At 37.8% G+C, this 19,086-nt stretch overlaps 2 protein-coding genes across 2 annotated transcripts in view; one reads left to right on the top strand and one right to left on the bottom strand.

Annotated features, from left to right (window-relative positions):
• LOC141911379 (uncharacterized) overlaps positions 1 to 9,730 on the bottom strand; it is a 93,877-nt gene extending 84,147 nt beyond the window's left edge. The window contains exons 1-7 of the mRNA XM_074802378.1: positions 9,514 to 9,730; positions 4,182 to 4,241; positions 3,961 to 4,095; positions 2,972 to 3,016; positions 1,752 to 1,814; positions 1,557 to 1,637; positions 985 to 1,068 (exon numbers count right to left, since the gene is read on the bottom strand). Coding sequence (XP_074658479.1) covers positions 985 to 1,068; positions 1,557 to 1,637; positions 1,752 to 1,814; positions 2,972 to 3,016; positions 3,961 to 4,095; positions 4,182 to 4,241; positions 9,514 to 9,609 — 564 coding nt within the window. The 5' untranslated portion in view covers positions 9,610 to 9,730. The remainder of the gene's footprint in view (positions 1 to 984; positions 1,069 to 1,556; positions 1,638 to 1,751; positions 1,815 to 2,971; positions 3,017 to 3,960; positions 4,096 to 4,181; positions 4,242 to 9,513) is intronic.
• Positions 9,731 to 10,520: 790 nt separating this feature from the next.
• Positions 10,521 to 19,086, top strand: part of LOC141911320 (uncharacterized) — a 72,686-nt gene continuing 64,120 nt past the window's right edge. The window contains 3 exon segments of the mRNA XM_074802319.1: positions 10,521 to 10,851; positions 11,054 to 11,102; positions 16,675 to 16,722. Coding sequence (XP_074658420.1) covers positions 10,751 to 10,851; positions 11,054 to 11,102; positions 16,675 to 16,722 — 198 coding nt within the window. The 5' untranslated portion in view covers positions 10,521 to 10,750.

Genomic DNA, 19,086 nt, shown 5'->3' on the forward strand with positions numbered 1-19,086 from the left:
CAGTACCATGACGTTTTTTCTCGGATTTATTGCAGAATAACCACTCAAAACACAGATACACTATCAAAAACCCCAGCAACTGTATTCCAAACCCATCGGAGAGTGCCTGTGCACGGAGCCAGCAGGACTCGAACCCACTTGTCGTCACTCAGCACTGATAGTGGATTCAACAGCATCACGCCTTATCTAACCATCGCAATGTTGCAATTTACAACAAACGTGTAAATTTAATCACTGTTGTGGTGTTCACCGCATGGAAAAGAGTTATTTTTCCCAGCGCACATTACAATGTGAATCTATATGTCGAGTGTGTAACGGGCTGCTACCGCCTTTTGAGTGCGCAGAAGGCGGACAGAGTGAAAAAAGTGAAAACTTGTCTTAGAATATAGCCGAACCGATGGAATTTTACAATAAACTGTCAGTCAACTGAATGATGACACAACATGGTTGTTCTCGGAGTAATTAACAATGATATTTTCCTCCAATAAACAACTCTGATAAAAATGAATAAAGTGATCTATCTTTATTGGTGATATCGTATCATGGTGGTAGCCTACCGTTTACCGTTTGATATTTCGTGTCATCATGAAATGGTTTTAACTTTAGTAAAGGCGTTCCAACACCACAATCACATAACTTACCTATACGAGTTCAGTCACGAATAGGCCTGCCATTCCACTGCTCTAGCAATATGTATTCTGCCACTGAGAATTAATCCCAATTAATCCCATGGCTAGTGATAGTTGGAATAACAGTGATATTCAAACATTATATTTATAAATCAGAGGTACATAATCTTGTTTTTCTATTCAGAAGAGGCCGTTCCCCATTCTTTACTGCCAATGTCAATGCGGACATATCACTCCGCGACAGTTAAACCCGCTCTAATCTACCAGATAACTTACGAGAAAAATGCGATAAAATAACTTTTTGGACCGTTAAATCAGAAATCTGGCGACGCAAAAACTTTTAATTTTTTCTTACTATTTGTCCATCTCGTCCAGAGTCACCGGGTTGACCGTTCAATCCCAGACCAGTTCCAAGTAAAATCAATTCACCACGACTTCCCTAAAAATAATTAGTAATGAAAAAAGACATTTCTATGAATGAAAACCTCAGAAATATCAGACAAAGAATTTTATCATTAAATTTGCAAACGTGAAGCTCCTAGAGAACTAGTCTCGCCTTGAGTCTAGAAATTAAAAAAGTCAAAAATGCATTTCATTATAAAAAAGTTTTATACAAAGCTGAATTTTGAAGAAAACTAGTCTTTTCCTGCATTTGATTTTCGAAAACAATTTGCAGTTCATACATTACCGGTTCGCAAACCTAAAGCTGCATTTCGACAAAAAAAGTTAGTTTCTTCCTTGAGTTTCCAAATTCACTTTAAAAAACTTTAAGCTGCATTTAAAAGAAAACTAATTCCTTCCTGAAAACACCTGATTGAAATATTCATTCAACTTTTCCGAATATCCCCCTGGATCATAGTTTGAGGATTTGAGAAAAATCGAATCATTTCTTTGCTTTTTCATTGGAGAAAATATGATATTATTTACCTTTGGACCAATAAGTCCAGCGAATCCACGGGGTCCTTTAGGACCAACAGTCAGTGGTAACCCAGGTTCTCCTCTCGCCCCCTGGAAAATTATTAAAGCACCTCTTTTTAATTATGTCAGCACCCCTCTAAAAATAAAAAATTGTCGAAAAAATCCCTCCACGCTCAAGAGATATAAAAAACTGCTGATCTTTACCTTGGTGCCGTTGCAGCCATCAAATCCTTGTGGCCCCTGTGATCCTGCAGCACCATCACGTCCCTAAAGGAAAAATATCACTTAACCTGGGCAAAAGTTTAAATACAACAGTTGCAGGGTTTGATTTTAAGCTGGCAACACTTATATCAACTAAACATATGTAAGGATAAAACTGACTTTTTTTAGAAACTTGACTACAAAGGCAAGATAACTTGATTCTCAATTGTTCGGCAAGGATTTGAATCTGATAGTCACAGAATAACAAAACTCTGCTCTAGTCAGCCGGGCATCATCAGAAATCCGCTTTACAGAGCGAATATCAACATACAACGGGAAATAATTGGCTCGATGAATTTTTGATAGATGTGCACACATATTCTACTAGGGCAGTGGTTTGTACTTTGACAAGAGCCCCATGATCTTATCAGGTCCGAATCCCTACCGGGGGTGTCTACTAGGACAGGGGTTTGTACTTTGACAAGAGCCCCATGACGTCACCAGGTTTGAATCCCTGTAGAGGGTGGATGTGTCTATAAGACAGGGGTTTGTACAGTGGCAGTCTCATGTTTAATCATTGTATTCTTAAATTCTTGCTGATGGGGATGTGTCGACTAAGGCATGGTTTGTACTGTGGCAGTCTCCAAGATGTAATCAGGTTTGAATAATAATAAGAAAGAACCATGAAACTAATCTTATCTCATTAGTCAAATTGTCAAATTTATATTGTTTCACAATTTTTTGGGTTTAAAAGCCTATTGAAACATCTTACTAGGACAGTGAACTCATGCTAGCACAAAATGAATTACTCTTATCCACCAATCTTCTCTTCTTATAGGAATTCCTACCATTAGAAACGTGCTATGACAAAAAAATTGCATTTGTACCTCATTCCATAGCCCTTATAGTTATATTTGATTTATTTAGTTCAAATTAGCAAAATATGTTTAACCACAATATATTCAAGTTTGACTCATAAGTATAATAACGTCGAACTTGCTCTCAAGTGCAGATTTTTATCTAATGCAGACATCATTTATGGTCAATCTTAATGTATGAATGTTTAATCTGAAATGAATTCTGATTCTGTGTTAGAATTTTCAATTGAACATTCATGAATTGAAAGTGAACTGATTCTAAAAACCCTGATTCTAAAAACTGGCTTCCTACGTTTATCAAGAATTTTCCCAAATAGAACAAAACTATTTTAAGGCAGTACTTACAGGTATCCCAGGTACACCAGTAAAACCAGGGGGTCCTTTTTCGCCCTAAAATTAGAAAAAACAAAATTAACATTAAATAAAGTTTGAAATCAACCTAATTTTTCAATACATCATGGATGTGACCTGGAGCCACATCTGTGTAAAAATATTTTCTTCAGGTTTATTCTCAGAAAAACTCTATTTCTTAGCTATTCAAACGAGGTTTTGTATCTCAAGCCTAGCTTAATGAAACTATTCCCAGTACGGAAGACCCCAATAATCCTGATCAGCTTTGATCTAATCCGACTATACCATATATTTTCGATCCACCTATACCCTCTCATAGAACAGTTCGTTGGCCTGGCCACAATATATTTGAAAGCAGGTTCTACCACAAATTGAAATACATTTTTTCTATTGATAACATAGGCCAGGGCCAATTGACGACTGTCAGCAGCTTGATCCTCTGCGACGGCCTCAACAGTTTCCACCGACTCATGCAGCCACTTGCAACGAGTCGCATGTGTTGTGACGTCGTGCCAAGTTGCACATGTGCTACTTTTTGCAATGGGATTGTCTCTTCTGTTAACCATCTGGGATAAAATGCTTTAGCCTCGATCATACGGATATGATTTGGCCCACATTAGGCCAGAGTCAAATTTGGCCAGTGCCGAATTAGAGAGCGCATTCACTCGTTACCCATTCACTTGATACTAAACAATGCCTTGACAAAGCTTAGTGAGTCACTTCTGGAACCAGTTGCAATTCACATGCAATAATTTGACCCATGCCTGGTCCGATGTTTTTTGGACAAAATTTGACCATAGCCAAACAGACAAGGGTCCATTTAGCAGACCAGTCGGAATGGTTGTCCCAGTTTTGTGACCAGTTGCAACTGATCGTGTTGTGTCCCAATCCCAATCTACCCTAGTCTAAATAGTTGAATTAATCGAAGCCTGGGTTATATTAAATCTAGTCTCATTGTTTTCATACTTCTAATATATACGTACTCTTATGCCTTTCAGGCCGTGAACTCCGATATCGCCTCGACCACCCAATTCTCCAGCTGGGCCGCGTCTACCCATCTCCCCGGGAATTCCGGGCACACCCTGCGGTCCTTGCAGCCCAGGAATACCAATATTACCCTAGAAGATAAAGAGAAAATACTTAGAGTTTGTTCATCACGCAAAACCAAATTCCTTTTGTAACTGTCTTTTCTCGGGAAACTTACTCGCTCCCCCTTGATTCCTTTGCAATCACACCTTGACCCAGCTACACATCCTTTACAAGCCTGAAAATGAAAAAATTCAGAAAAATATAGTGTTTAGATGTGGACAATTATAGGACCGGATATCTTCTCTTCATTAGGTTAAAAGGATCCAGTCTCCACGGGATTAAGTAATCCAAGTTTCCGAGATCCAGTTGCCTTTACAAATCAAATGAGTGCCTAATGATACAAGTCAGAGCGTATGTGTAGGTCATAGGACAGTAATTTGACAGCAATGCTATGCCAAATCTAATCAATTGAGGCAGTTTGAAGTCTGCCAGATGCATGCACCATCTGATGATACTATGTTACATCACTCATGGATACAGTAGCAGTCGATCAGTTGATAGACCAGGAGTTTGACTCAGAATATATTTTCCCTCCTAAAACTACATATCATACTTCTTTTCTCTGCAATATGGACTCTATGGGCATAGCAATCTTTGGTCAATCTCATTTGTGGACGACCCAGTCTCCACAAGCCAGGTCATTCAATTTTCAGAAAATTCCTTGGTAGTCTACGCGGCCATCACATAACACCAAAAATACATGAAGAATATACATTTTACGTACTTTTCATAACATTTTAAATTTCTCCAACTAAATCCAAGGCCAAAGAATCAGAATTTCTAACAGATATTTCTGACACAGTCTGTCACGGTGTGGATCCACACAGATAAATAACAAAGTTAAGTTGTGGTCTGCCCTCATGCATGTTCTTAGATTTACCGCAGGAAAGAAACAAATACACAATTTTTTCCACGAAATTCTTAAAATCTTAAATCGAAATCTTACACATCGGAAGAAATTGGAGGCCAGGAGTTGTTCATATTTCTCAGGATGGCTCAAAGAGGTGAAGACCTATGTGTAACAGGGGTGGATCTAGGCTTGAGGTCCAGACTCCTGCCTTCCTGCAAGGATGGTTTTTTTTGGTCTAAAACTTGCAAACCTGACTCATCCCCTCAGAAATTGCATCTTTTCGGATGTATATATCTCTTCAAAAATTTCCAAATACACCGAGGGTGGTATGCCACTCGCAGCCACATCAGGAATTTACATTTCCCTAGATTTGCCTCTTATGGTTAACCACAAGCGCGAGGAAAAATCATGGAAACACCCACCACCATCCACCCTATTTACATGTTCAAATTAGAAAACTATTTTTGCAATGCAGGAAATTACAATTAAATGATAAACAAATTTTAAGGAAACCTTTTTGTCTTGTAAAGGCTGGTTCCAGCATGTGGTCTTACTCCAGTCGCCTCAATTTAGTTGAAAAAAATCTAGGATTAAGTTTTCTTAATTTTCATTCAAATTCAGCCCTTTTTGAAAAAGTACCTTTAAATATCAAGCCACTCCTATCCTAAGGGTCCTATGGAATTTACCACAATATTGTACTTCTGTGTTTAACAGAAATTGCCCATGAAGGACGGTTAGTCAAAAGTTTGGGAAAGGGGGCAAAGGGCACAGCCCTTTTCTTATTTGCCCACACACAATGGAAAGAAAGAGTGGCTTGGACTGAACTGACATATGAACTTTTGGTGCTGTCAGTTCACAAATGGAAGCTAATCGGGCTCGGGAGAGATACAGCGTGTTGGGTACTGCCAGTCCCCCTACGGTGCTCTGAGTTTAGTATCGAGAAACCTTCTGATATCAGGACAATACTCAGTCTAATCTGGATAATTTGATGCTACTTTCCACAGGGTTATATTTATTCAACAGCACATAGGACTTTTACATCAACATCTACTTAGAAACTACCAGACTAATGATAGACCAGACTAAATCCAGACTTCAAGACTTACTATGGCCAAAAAATATAAAAATGGAAAATTTGATCTTGTCTCCCGCCCTTGTAGTTGTTTCCTAATCTCGATGCATTTAATTAGGCAGGCAACCAAAATTAACCTGTATCAGTCGTTTGCCAATTCAGGCTGGATCATGCACGTTTGAAGCATTTTTAGATTGCCACGGCTATTCGCTAATTGCTGATTTTTGACAAGCGAATTTACTTCAATTTCATAAAAACGTGATATTCAAAGAGAAAACGTCATTCAGTAAATTATTGCTGCGGCATTCACGCTGCAGTCACTGCACTATTGACACCTCTACGGAGGGGTGATTACTTACATGACCCAGAAAGTTTTTCTCATTATGTCAGAATTAATTCCAATTTGTTTCTTAGCAATGGAAATATCTACTACCTGCTGTTCTTGGGAACAATTTTTGGCGAATCTTCTCTAAGATAATAATATTGAAGAATAAAATACTTTACAATAGACAAATTTAACGAATTCACTTCGAGGGTATTAAATTCTTAATATGTATAGGCCTATACAGGCAGATAGAATTAAATGACTACCTTTTGTCACAGTGTTACAAATATGAGATTGAAAGGACATTATAATGGTTAGAATCATTGGTTAAGTGACCACAGTTTGAATAAGTTTATCTAGAATTGAATAAATCAATACAATATGACAATAGCAGGTAGTCAAGCGAAATTTAGTGGTTTCACATTCCATCAAAATTAAATTATTTTAATCAAGAAATGCTTATGTCGGACCTTTCATTGATCTACAGTTGACTTGACACAGAAAGAGGGTTCGACTTCTTATCAATCCATTGATAACGCCTTATGACAGAAGTGCTAAGATAAGAAGATAACTTCATCCATCCTGATAATAGCCGGGTTCACACTAGATTCGGCACTTACGAAGTGCCATACTTCGCTGGTGCCGAATTCACCAAAATACGGCGCTTACACAGCCAGTTACGTTCACACTAAGAGTCGGCAATTCGGCACTTAATAAGCCCAGTATAGAAGTCACCCAGGGTGCCAATAGAGGGGAGTGTAATTAGTGTTTAGTGTTTTGTACTACGCAGATGTAAATACGCGGCTAGCTAAGCGCCGAATCTGCGTTCACACTACAGAAAATATGCGGCCAGCTCAGTTCCATACTGAGATTGGGATTTAATATGCCGTTTATTTCACAACGGAACTGAATAAGCCGCGAATAGGCCTCGAATAATTTCTTAGTGTGAACGCTTAGTACCGTACGGAAATTCTAGTGTGAACGCAGCTAATGTCAATTGTAAGCTTAGATACGGATATAGAAAAATATCCATTGATACACTATAGCCGTGTTCACATGACAACTAATTAGACCGGTAAATGGGTTTGAACCTGGTACGGTCCAAATTTTAACCAGACCAAATTTTGGTGAGCATTTACACAGCGTTTTGAAACGCATTGATAAAATCGCTTGTCACCGGGCCCACAAGATGTTGCCATCTGCTAAATAATTAACTGGGCCTGGAGCAAGCAGAGCAAGACATTCTTCATTAGACCAATTTGATCCTGTCAGGTTTAGAAATTTTGGTGAATTCCATTTTATTCTATCACGCTGAAATTCTAAGTGCCGTTTAAACACGATTCAAAACAGAAGTAAATCGAATTATGATTGCGACATACGAATATTTGTTATGCTCCAAACATTTCCATGGTATAGGGAGGAAAAAACAGTAGGCCTACTAAAAAATAATTGTATAAACTGTAATAAAAGCATTTAAAACTTAATAGACTGGACTCACTGCAGAGGTTGCGACATCTACCACAGAGATTCAGAACTGCGATTTAGACCAGACCTGCTGTTTCTGTCCACACATAGATTAAGACTGAACCTGGTTCGCTCTTTAAAGTCCGCCGCACACGGCATAACATTTGTTTCGCCAAAACAGAAAACATGTTTTTCAGAAAATGTTTTTCGTAAAACGGTTTGCCAGCAAACGATAAAACGTTCAACGGACACAGAAAACATTTCTCGCGCCATGGAATCCATGGAGACAACAATAAACTCAGTGATTCACATCAATTTTTGTAATGCCATGTGATGCATTGTTGCTCGCTGATTGGTTATTCAGCCATGGATGTTTTGCAAAACACAAGATATCCATCGCACACAGGGTGAAAACGTTTTTTGCAAATCAAGCATTGCTTGTTTCGCGAAAAAAAATTTTTCTGTTCGGCGTTTTGTTTTGACTCCCCTATACACGGCATAACAAAAACCATCGAAAATGTGTTTTCGGTGCCGTGTGCGGCACGCTTTAGACCGTGCATAGACCGGTCTAAACTAGACCGGTCTAATTTTTAATGGTATTTTTGCCCGTGTGAACGCTTGGTCCATCTGAATTGGACCGGACCAAATTTAGACTGGTCTAAATTATGTAAAAAACAAAATATTCACAGAACATGTCTATAATATTCATTAATGATTTCGTCTTTAATGTATCGTCTTCTCAGCTTGGAGTGAGAATGACAGATCATTAAATGGTAGGCCTATTCTTCACCAATTTCACCTGAATTACATATTGTAGTCTTTCTTTCTTTTTTGAACGGTATAGGGCAAATAGTTACAGTACTTCGGTGGTACCCTAACTCAATAAGGTTTTCTCAAGGTTTCTCAAACTCAAAATTCTTTTTATCATTCTATAATTACAACAGGGTATCTTTGGTAGCCATTTCATTCCACGACTGTTGAATAAATCGATCTTTAAGGAATAATTTCATATAATTATTTTAAACCATTGACATCTACTGGATCTTGGATCATCCATTCTAATCTAAGCTAACTAGGATTAGGATTAGGATTTCATTTACACTCTTCTATGGAACATGGAAGGAGACCTAGGCTATATAAAGTATAGGCCCCCTACAATATTTACAATTAACAGAAAATATAAACTTGAACATACTTAATTAAGTATAAAATTGTTATCAACAATATATACCTACATACGGTACACTATTCAAAACAAAGGGCCTCAATTATTGGAGGGATCTACATGCATCTAAGCCTTTTTTAATGAATTTTGCAAAGTGGATCAGTAGTAGCCTAGGATTTTTTAGAATATCTAGATTGCCAAAAAGAGTTCACATTCAAAATATTTTCACGGATTTTATTCAGTAAGTTGTAGTCAAAAATAAAATGTAATTTATAACCTTAAAACATACAAGCGGAACATAATCTATCATTTCTAATTAACGAACCTAAACAAAAGTATCGTGCGCCATCTATCCATCATCCTGTGAACTGCCACAGAGAAAACAGTGAAATTCATCGGTTTGGCCTTAATACTCGATCGAGCAAATCGCCTCAATATATTCGCGCCGTATTGAAGAGATATTCACGCAATTATGTTAAGGACAATTCAATCTCAAAATGATGTGTGCAATAAGAAAGGTAACTTTAAAATGAAATTCAGATTTAAGAAATCATTTCGGTTTGGTTCTTACCGCCGCATCGGCATATGACACCAGCATCAGCAGTAGTAATCCAAGCGCTAATAAACTGATCAAAGTATGTCTCTCTAGAACTTCACGAAACTTCATCGTTGATTCCGATTAACGTCCGCCAATAATCCGTTATGGTTATCCACTATTTCAGCTCATGCAGCATCCGTTCGACGCACGTGATCGCAAGAAATTCGACAATTTCGGCCGCTTGTCTTCGACGAGAGATCCTCACTTCAGAGCACCCATGATGGTGCGACTACCGAGTCTACTTCGCGTCTACTCGGGGCGGGCGCGTTAACTCCCGCGTCAATCTCAATACAGTGGTGCGCATAACCAATGAGACGCGCGGTATGTCAAAGAAACCTCGGCTCTGCCGTGCACATATGAAGTGTCATTGGTGACGGAGCCATTTAGGTTTGATTCCAACTACCGGTATTAAACGAAATTTTCAATCGTTGGAACGTAACATGTAGTAAACAATCATCGGCAAAAGACGATGACAGAATAGAGTTCATCAAGGATACCATGTAGGCCTACCCAAAAATTTATTTTACCTAATTGATTTTTACTCGAATATTTTTATTTTAGACATTTTAGAGTTAAGTTATTGTAATTAGGCCCGTATTGTCCTTTAAGACCGAATCTAAGCCTATGTAGGTGTCGTAGGCCTACATGGCATCTAGACTTCGTGTCATACACTGTAGGCTATATCCACATTCTCAACTCCCCAGACCTGGTCCCTCCGAGTTGTAAAGTATTGTAACATTCAAATTGAGCATATGAAATCTTTTTTTTCTTGTAAATCTTAAATCAGAGATTTATTATCATACAAGATGCACTGAAAGATTTATTTCAAAATCCTAAAAAGTGATAAGATTTTCAATGGGGTAGCCTAGTCACTTATATTTTGCAACACCGTGTACACGATTGGCCGCACCACTTATGTGATTGGTGTGTAGTAGTCGTAAGCCCCGCCTAGTTGTGTCTGCTAACACGTGCGGCACTGACTTTATCAGCTGTTTGAGCGCCCGTGTTGTACCCGCCAGGCTTTGAGAACGCACTGAGTGCTTGAAAGCCGCATTCTCGGCCCCGAAAAACACGCCGCCACCGAAACAGCAAATGACGACGTGTGGAAATTATCGCAATTCGGATTAAATTAATAAGAATCACTGGCCAAGGATAAGTACAAAGTTTTGGGATACGAACTCAGCCCGATCTGCTGAGCGAGGAAGAGAAAATGTGGTCTCGCGACACTACAGTCGGGATGTTAGCGTCCCATCCTCGATTACCAAACCATATACGAGCGGTTTGCAGTACGTTTAGGACTTCGTTTAAATGGTAAGACGATGTGAGATAGAGAAACCGTGTTTAGAATAGGGTTTTACGAGCTGACACGGTACCATTCGCCCGAAAATTAACTTCATTCGCGTGCTTTCGCCGATAGCTTTCTACGGACTACGGTGATAAGGCCAAGCCAATTGATTAATGCGTTGCACACATACTCTCTATAAAGAAAAAGTATTTTGACGATTTTTTGCAGGTTGCTTTTGTTAACGGTGATGTTATTGTTCGTGGATATTACGAACGCGGTAAGTTGTAATTTTTCGGAATTTGAAAAATGTATATTATTCTTGACATAATTTTCCTAAGCCCTTCTGGTAATTTTTAATCTGACAATGATTTAATTTCATAATATCATGATCGGATAACCTCACATCTATTAAAGCTCAACTACAGTGATAAAGATGGTAACTAACCCTAATCCTAACTTTACTTTACCATACTCATTGGAACAGACCCACCCAACCATCAGAAAACTTGCAATCGGAATTTTGCAGATAAAGCAGTTCTAAGTAATTAAGAATCAATAATTAGATTCAACGTGTTAAAACAGTTTTGAAAAATATGAAATCAGAAAAACAATATTAACAATTCTTTTTAAACAGCAAATATTCATTGTTCATGGTTATATTCAGTGGAATAAGTTTCAATATTTTTCAGATTTTGAAAGAGCATTATTCATTTGAATCAGTAGTTTTCAGTAAAACCTGGCTACTACCAATCTTTGGAGATTTATTTGAAAATGTTAAAAGTTTTTCTACCCAAAATGTGTGATATTTAATGAATATTTGCTGTAAACCGTTAATATTGTGCGTCATTTACGCGCTATACTGTGAGACGGTCTGAATCAATTTTGATCAATTCATTTTATCTACATGTATTTTTCTATTAATTTATTTCTTTACTAAAAACAGCAAAATAGAAAAATGCTGTCACAATACTCAATGCAGTTAAGAAAAAAGGAAAGAGAGTGCCCCCAGGGGTATTCTTAAAAAATTGTAGTCCAATCCCTGGCGGAAGAGGGTATCAAAGGCAAACTCATGGGTGGGAACTTCGGAGATTTTTGAGTAAAATTATGTTTAAGTGTATCGACCTTGATGCTGTGAATAGCGCATTTTTTCGTTTACGACCCGATTGTGGTGGTCGTTCTATTTTTTAACTGGAGATTCCTTTCATTTCCTATTGTACTTGAAAAAACATTACATTTCTGATTTCTTCGTAAATAAACTGATATTTGAATAGTGTCGAGAGTAATCAAAGTCTCGACGATTGTGCGTAAAATCTGCTTTAAAACCGATTTGATGTCGGTTCGAAACCATTGAAAAGTTTACAATTTTTATAACGTTTAGATAATCATTTTCCAGACACTGAAATAAAGTGCATATTTTATAAACGTTTTGTTAGGTTTCCTAACATTTTTATGTAATCATTGAGTATAATTATTTGGGAGAACCTGTGACAAGATGCGATAAATCGCAAAAACATGTCTACAGAAGGCATTGGAGGTTTGAATTACGACGTATCGTGGAAGTTTTTTCAAAATCATTACAAATGCATAAACGGTTAACAATGGTATAATACCACATCTTGGAAGTTTCAGTCATTAAACACGGGTTTGTGATTGCACTTGATAAAGTTGAGTCTGATGAAAATACTTAAGCAGCCAAATGGACTAAGGATTCACATGGATGTTGTCATATTTAGTGAGCTGCATGGGTTCATAATCCAGGCCTTATTTGAAATATTTATGCAACAGCTTTGCAGATAAGAAGAAATTCTAGATATGAACTTATCTTACATTGGTTTTAAGTTTATTGACTCATCGGCAATAATGGTTAACTGTGCCTTTTGTCTGTATTGAACTAATCTGAAGTTTGTATTAGATATGCACAAAATGCTCGAATATCTGTATATATATATCATTTTCGTTTTTCAGAGCATTGGCTGTAATTACAAGCTTAGTGCACACAACAAAGCATAAACACGAAAAGCAAAAACGGTTTTACTTTTCTGCCTCGTTTAGTGATTGTGTACATCGCTAAGAACAGAGCAACATGAAACAAGCTAAAAACAATCATCTCTGTTTCATGTTTCATATTTATGATATTTTTCATATTTTTCTTCATTCATCAAAGTATTATAATTGCTTGTATAACTTTCATTATGTCTTGTTCTGTGCCTTAGGCTTTAATTGTCAGATCAGATTCAAAAGTCAAGATTTAAGTCATTTAAAGAGCACTCAATTTAGTTTGGAGAGTAAGTGCCTCTAGGACAGACATACACCAGAACAATGAATGGTTTGTGTAATAAGTGTAAAAGGGTAGACTAGAGGATCAACAGTCGAAAATGTCAGTTTATTTTCAATCCTTTTGAACAGGCAACACGTAGACTGCACAAACTCACACAACAGTGATAATAAGTCCAGAGTTGGATTAAACTGTGCTATTGAATCCAGAGTGAAATTTAGAATATGACTGGTCCAGAGCATCTATCTATTTACAGGGCTGGCAAGCTGTAAACCCCCTAAAAGATTTGTGTTTGTTTTTTCAATGGGGTTCATGGGTCTTCCCTAGGGTAGTAAAGAGCTTGTACCCGTCAGGCCAATGGTTTTTTCTCATATTTACTCTCAGACAGACTGATATATTGTAAAAAACCAACGAATAACAATAAAAACTGACAAATGAATAAAAGCAATAGAGAAATTTAGGTGAACTCTGCGCTATATTTTTGTGGGTGAATAGTCTTTAAGAAAATATGTCTGGTCCATAGGTCACAGAAAGAAGAGATGCAATACTGGCCCAGTTTTCTGTAGAATTTGCTATCAATAGGGATGTTATTTTTGCTCCTAAACCGGAATAGACCATATAAACCCATCAGAAGAAAAACCGGTATGACTCATTCAGCCTATCTGGTCTTATCTGGCTGCTTTCATTATGAATTTGATCACAGTCTTGGTTATTGTTACTTAAGATGGTTTTCACATTTGCACATTTGTTCAGGAGGAAACCGTAATTTGTCAATGTCCTGGTGTTGCGCAACATGTTTGAAAGGGGCAACATTTTGTGCTAAGGCAGCCAGAATCCCCTTTTTACTAATTTGTCCAACGTTTGGTTCAAACCTCAAATCTTGCCTCAAATCCGCCCCCGTAACAGAGCTTAATTCATGAAAGTTAAGTTTATTAACCAACTTATTGGAATGGTGTATTCAGAAGAATTTTGAGGACCAAGACCTATCCCTGTGTAAACCATCTGGTGATTTAGCTCATATGCTTACTGTGAATTTAATCACTGAAAAAACACTGTGGGATTCATTCATCCCAACCAGAAAATCAGGTCAAGTTATATCAACTGCAGTTGACCTGCTGTGGCCTTGCATGTGGGAGGCATCTGATAGTGAAATATCATGATCTCTAAGATGAAAGATGCTGGAAGGCACACAGTAGTGATACATGTAACTCCTTATCTTTTATATCACTTGGAAGAACAATTATAGTAGACAATGGCTTATTGTCTTCTTTCCATATGTTAATTAATTGAGTAAATGAAAGTCTAGTATTCTATCCTTCCAACTTGGATGTATAAATTAAAGAAGTCTTAGAATTTGAGTAATGAAACTTTTTTGAAACTGACTGACTGCTACTTCCAGGATTCAAACACATGAACCCTGAAGTGATGAAAGACCAGTACATGAAAGACTGACTGAATGTAGATATTCCACCTGATGATGGCTGTTAGTCAACAGCCGAAATGTTGTGGTTTCATAATAATAAATTTGATTGTATAATTTTAAATTCGAAGTGTTGGATTTCTTCATTTATCTGCAGTATACACGGATTATAGTGTTTATTCGACAACTAACTGACTGTCTGACTGCTACCATCAGAATTCAAACACATGAACCCCGGTATGACGAGAGACCAGTGAAAGAGTGACTGACTGCTACCACCAGGATTCAAATAGATTGTGAAAGAAGACCAATAAAAAGATTCTGGTATCTTCGGACACTTAATATTTCATAATCAAACTCTCTGTTTTCACAAGCAACTACACACACTCGACTCACATACATCATAGTATCCTAAAAATAGGTATGCTATCTAGCTTATGAAAAGGAAATGTTTTGTTTTGAAATCTTGAAATATCTTTGCTAGATGGGGCCAATTTTCTCAGAAATCTCTCTAATCGGCAGCTGAGTGAAATATTTCGTGTTGAGTTCCGCTTCCCAGATGTGTCATTTCATCCTTTAATTGCGTTAGGAGGTGGTGATATAGTCAGGACATCCTGTTATGTCTACACACACACAGCAGCACCTACGCACACTAGATCCTACGCACCAGACACCCCCCCACCCCCGCAGAAGATTGTGAAAAAGCTGGAAAATACAGATGGCTTCAGTTCACCGCAGTCGCCGCAAAAATGCTTAAAATGTCTTGGTATCTGCCAGGAAATAGAAAATGCAAACCGCAGAGCGTACCACAGCGTGGCTAGAAAATTAGTCTCGCCGCGTGAAAACATACAGATATATATGTATAATATGTTTTTATGAAATTGATTAAAAGGAAAAGGGTATTTCCTGAAATGGTTAGCACACCCACATTTTGAGGAAAGAGTTGTTTGGGTTTTTGCTTTTGATAAGAATTTTATTGTAAAGAGTGACAAGTGGAAATAATTTGAAAGGCAAAGTAAATATGTAGGGGATTTTATAGACCTGTTCAAATTAGACTAGATTTAGATTATAGATTTAAACTCTGCCAGTCAAATATGAACAGTTTGATAGAGCCATGGTTTATCAAGTTTTTTGGTTACCTTATCGTTAAAGTTAAAACAGATCTATAAAACCGGGAACGTTGTGAAGTTTTTGTATTGAGAAAGTTGAGAAAAAAACAGATAGGACATCATTTGTGGATCAATGAAAGAAATCACTTTGAATAATTCTGTAAAACTGCCAGTATATACAATTACCCGGTACTCCAGGATTAATCAGTGCTCAATACGCTAGGGCAAATAGTAGCTAGTTAGTATCCACAAGGTTCGCTATAACCAGCGGTTGGTTTCTTCTTAGATTCAAACAAAATCATAATATACATGAACCCGATTATCATCCGAATAGACCTCGTAACATGATTCCGTCTAAGATTTGGTCTGTAGTGATTCTGGAATACTCGTCTGGAATACCCGGTGATAATTTCAACCCAAACCTAGGACGTCCAGAGTAGGCCTACACTATGAATTCTGGAATGGCCTATTCTGTAAACCTGATAAAACTGGCCAGTAGATCTTATGATGGCTGGAAAAATGCTAACATCTAAAGTGGATTTGATTTAGAATTAACGAGTACGATCTGAATAATCTACTGCTCGCTATGCCATCAGGTTGTATGGTTGGTCTCACTGAATCCTCATCATTGTTAATTACTTCAAGTTCAGACAGTGTTGTGAGATTAGGCTTTATCATAAACACTGAATGATCCTCCTATTTCTGAAGAGCCACTCAAACACTATGAGTACTCTGAGTGCTCTGAGACAATTCAACTACCCAGGCCAATTGACATTAATACAATAAGCCAAATATAGCAATAAAAATACAATCAGTACTAGGGTCAAGGACACCCACACAATTTAAGTGCGCTCAGAAGATTTTTCCAGCTGATCTTTTTTTTAAATTGCACATAAACAGTGACTTCTTCTGTCTCAGGATAACCCGTGACATCAATAAAATAATATTGCTGGGAATATATACAACTAACTGAACTACTGATTGTTTTTTGTTTATTTTCCTCTGAAAAAAATAAATTTTAACTTTTTTTTCTTGAATTTTTCAGCAATGTAGCGGAAAGAATTCGAGATGTTTGGCTGAGAAAGGAAATCGGGTATGTATCATCATTATCTTCAGTCATACAGAGATTGGATGGAATAGTGAGAAAGGCCTATCTACTTTATTCAGGAATGCTTCTTTGGGCTCCAAGCTCTGTGGATGACCTTACAGGGCATCAGGATCCCGCTGAGTGAAGAACACCAAGCATAGATGGTCTTCACCCTATCTAAAATCTACTTAAACCTTGAGATCTAGGGTTTTATCTTGAGTACATACGTATACAAGCATCCCTGATCAAACTGCTTCTGACACCGGTGGAGAGCCTCCAAAAGCGAAGATGAATGAATGAGAATAGATTACAACATATAGAAGTTTTTTTCATCCTTAGTGCGTATGTGCCCACATACTACACGCTAAATTAACTAGACTAAATAATTTACTCGATAGTATTTTTTCTTGCCTGAGGTACAGCAAGTTGTTTTTAAAACTGTCTATCGGGTAAAGTATGCAACGTAAAGTATGCAACGTAAACTGCATAAACCCGAAGTGTAAGCCTACTCTATACATAGTGGCCTCGGCAGCAGCAGTTGTGTCAGTTGTTTTTCTAACAGCTTCGTTGCGATGTTTAGTTTGCTATTTCTGTAACTCCCTCTCTTTTACAAATGTTACTACATCTTGCGTACGTGCCTTCATACATAAACATACCATACCATACAGATGTCTGCTGGAGTAGCCAGAGATGAAAATTCCTGTACAAGCAGGAACTGGTCCATGAAACAAGGCGCCTACAGCCACTACAGCAATGTACACCAGGGCCAAGATTTAAAGGTCTTTGATGTTGATTACATTGGTGCCAGTACTGATCACTCAGCAGTTGGATTTGTTCTCCTTGCCAATGCCCAAATTTATTGTATACCAAATCATATTTTGTCTAACTGCTTAATGATTTTTAGTTGGCTCTAGTCTACCAGATCTCTCAGGAAGCTAGAAATTATGTTGTATCAATGACAAGAAATGGGGTACATCCACTACGACGAGTTAGCTTGTAACTCGCTGGCAATATACGATACATCTGAGGCTTGTCACAGGCAGCAAAAATCTTCACTATTATTACCTACTTTCAATCCAGGCCCATCGGAAGCAAAATTATTGGTAGGGCCCCCTCCCAATATGTGCCCTTAAATGCCGGAATTATAATATTCAGGATTCTCACATTTTTTCGAAAAGAACCAAAGTCAACAAACTCTTGGAAATAACTAGATTTATAAACATTACCAGGATTTGTTTATTTTGCATCAAGGAGAACAGCGCAATCCCAGGCCGCTGAAAGCGATAATGGGCACAATGAAAAAAGGCCTTAAAAATATTGTTGGTGGAAAAAAATATTGGGTGGGCTTGGGGCCCCCAGGGTCACACTCACTCCGTCGGCCCTGCGACCTAGTCACGCAAAAAGCGATCTTAATTTTTCTCAAGGTATATTCACTCTCGAAGGCCAGTAATATTACTACTGGGTAACTGATTACAACATCATTGGACAATTAGCTGTGATTGGCCCATATAAACTTCTCCTACTGATAAGTCAATAAATTCTGTGATTTATATTTTTGCTGGGTTTGTTTGATCGATCTCAGCATGTGTATGAGTTATAAATAACTGTAATATCTAGGTTCCCCACAGGTCCCTGGCCTCGTTACCCAGTTCCACAGCTTGATAGTGTCAAAGTACATTAAAAGAAACATTTAATGATGAATCTCACAAGAAGCACTCCCGAAAAACTGCATATTTGGGGATATTAAGTTTAGGGGCACCTTTAGAGTCTCTGAATATTTGACAGTGGCCTATATTTCCTTCTATTGCGGCCAAACTTTGTGTTTCTGATTAAAGAATATCCATATTTTTTGTTTTTCCTTAACCCATTAAACGCCGACTGAGGGCATTGTTAGCAGGTTTGATGAATCTTTTTTCCCAACTAATGGGAGAGAGAAGTGAAGAACCAAAGTGAAGGACCAAAAAACTCAATTGCAAATTTCGGTGACCATTTTTGCCAAATTTTCTATGATTGAGCATTGACCCCCAGGAATGAAGGAGCGCAAGGAGCATGTGCTCCCGTCGCAATTTACCTGTGCTGTTTTGAAAATACAATGGCAATATTTTTCAGGGCAATTTTTCCACCCGCATCAAATAAATAGTAGTCCGCAACGCAAGATTTAGCTTAGTTTTAATGTAATGGATTAACGTAAATGCCCCCTAAGTGCCTAGAAATTGCACAGAAATTTCCAAATTTTCCATGGCCCATATTTTGGCTTAACATGCCCTTTTTCAGTGTACGGTATATGCCATTTTCATTTCTCTGTGCTCCTTACAAAGTTTGCCACTTGATCCGCCCCTGGACCTCTTCGCCGCATCCAATGACGACAAT

The sequence above is a fragment of the Tubulanus polymorphus genome, chromosome 9 (assembly GCF_964204645.1).
Source record: "Tubulanus polymorphus chromosome 9, tnTubPoly1.2, whole genome shotgun sequence".
NCBI lineage: Eukaryota > Metazoa > Nemertea > Palaeonemertea > Tubulaniformes > Tubulanidae > Tubulanus > Tubulanus polymorphus.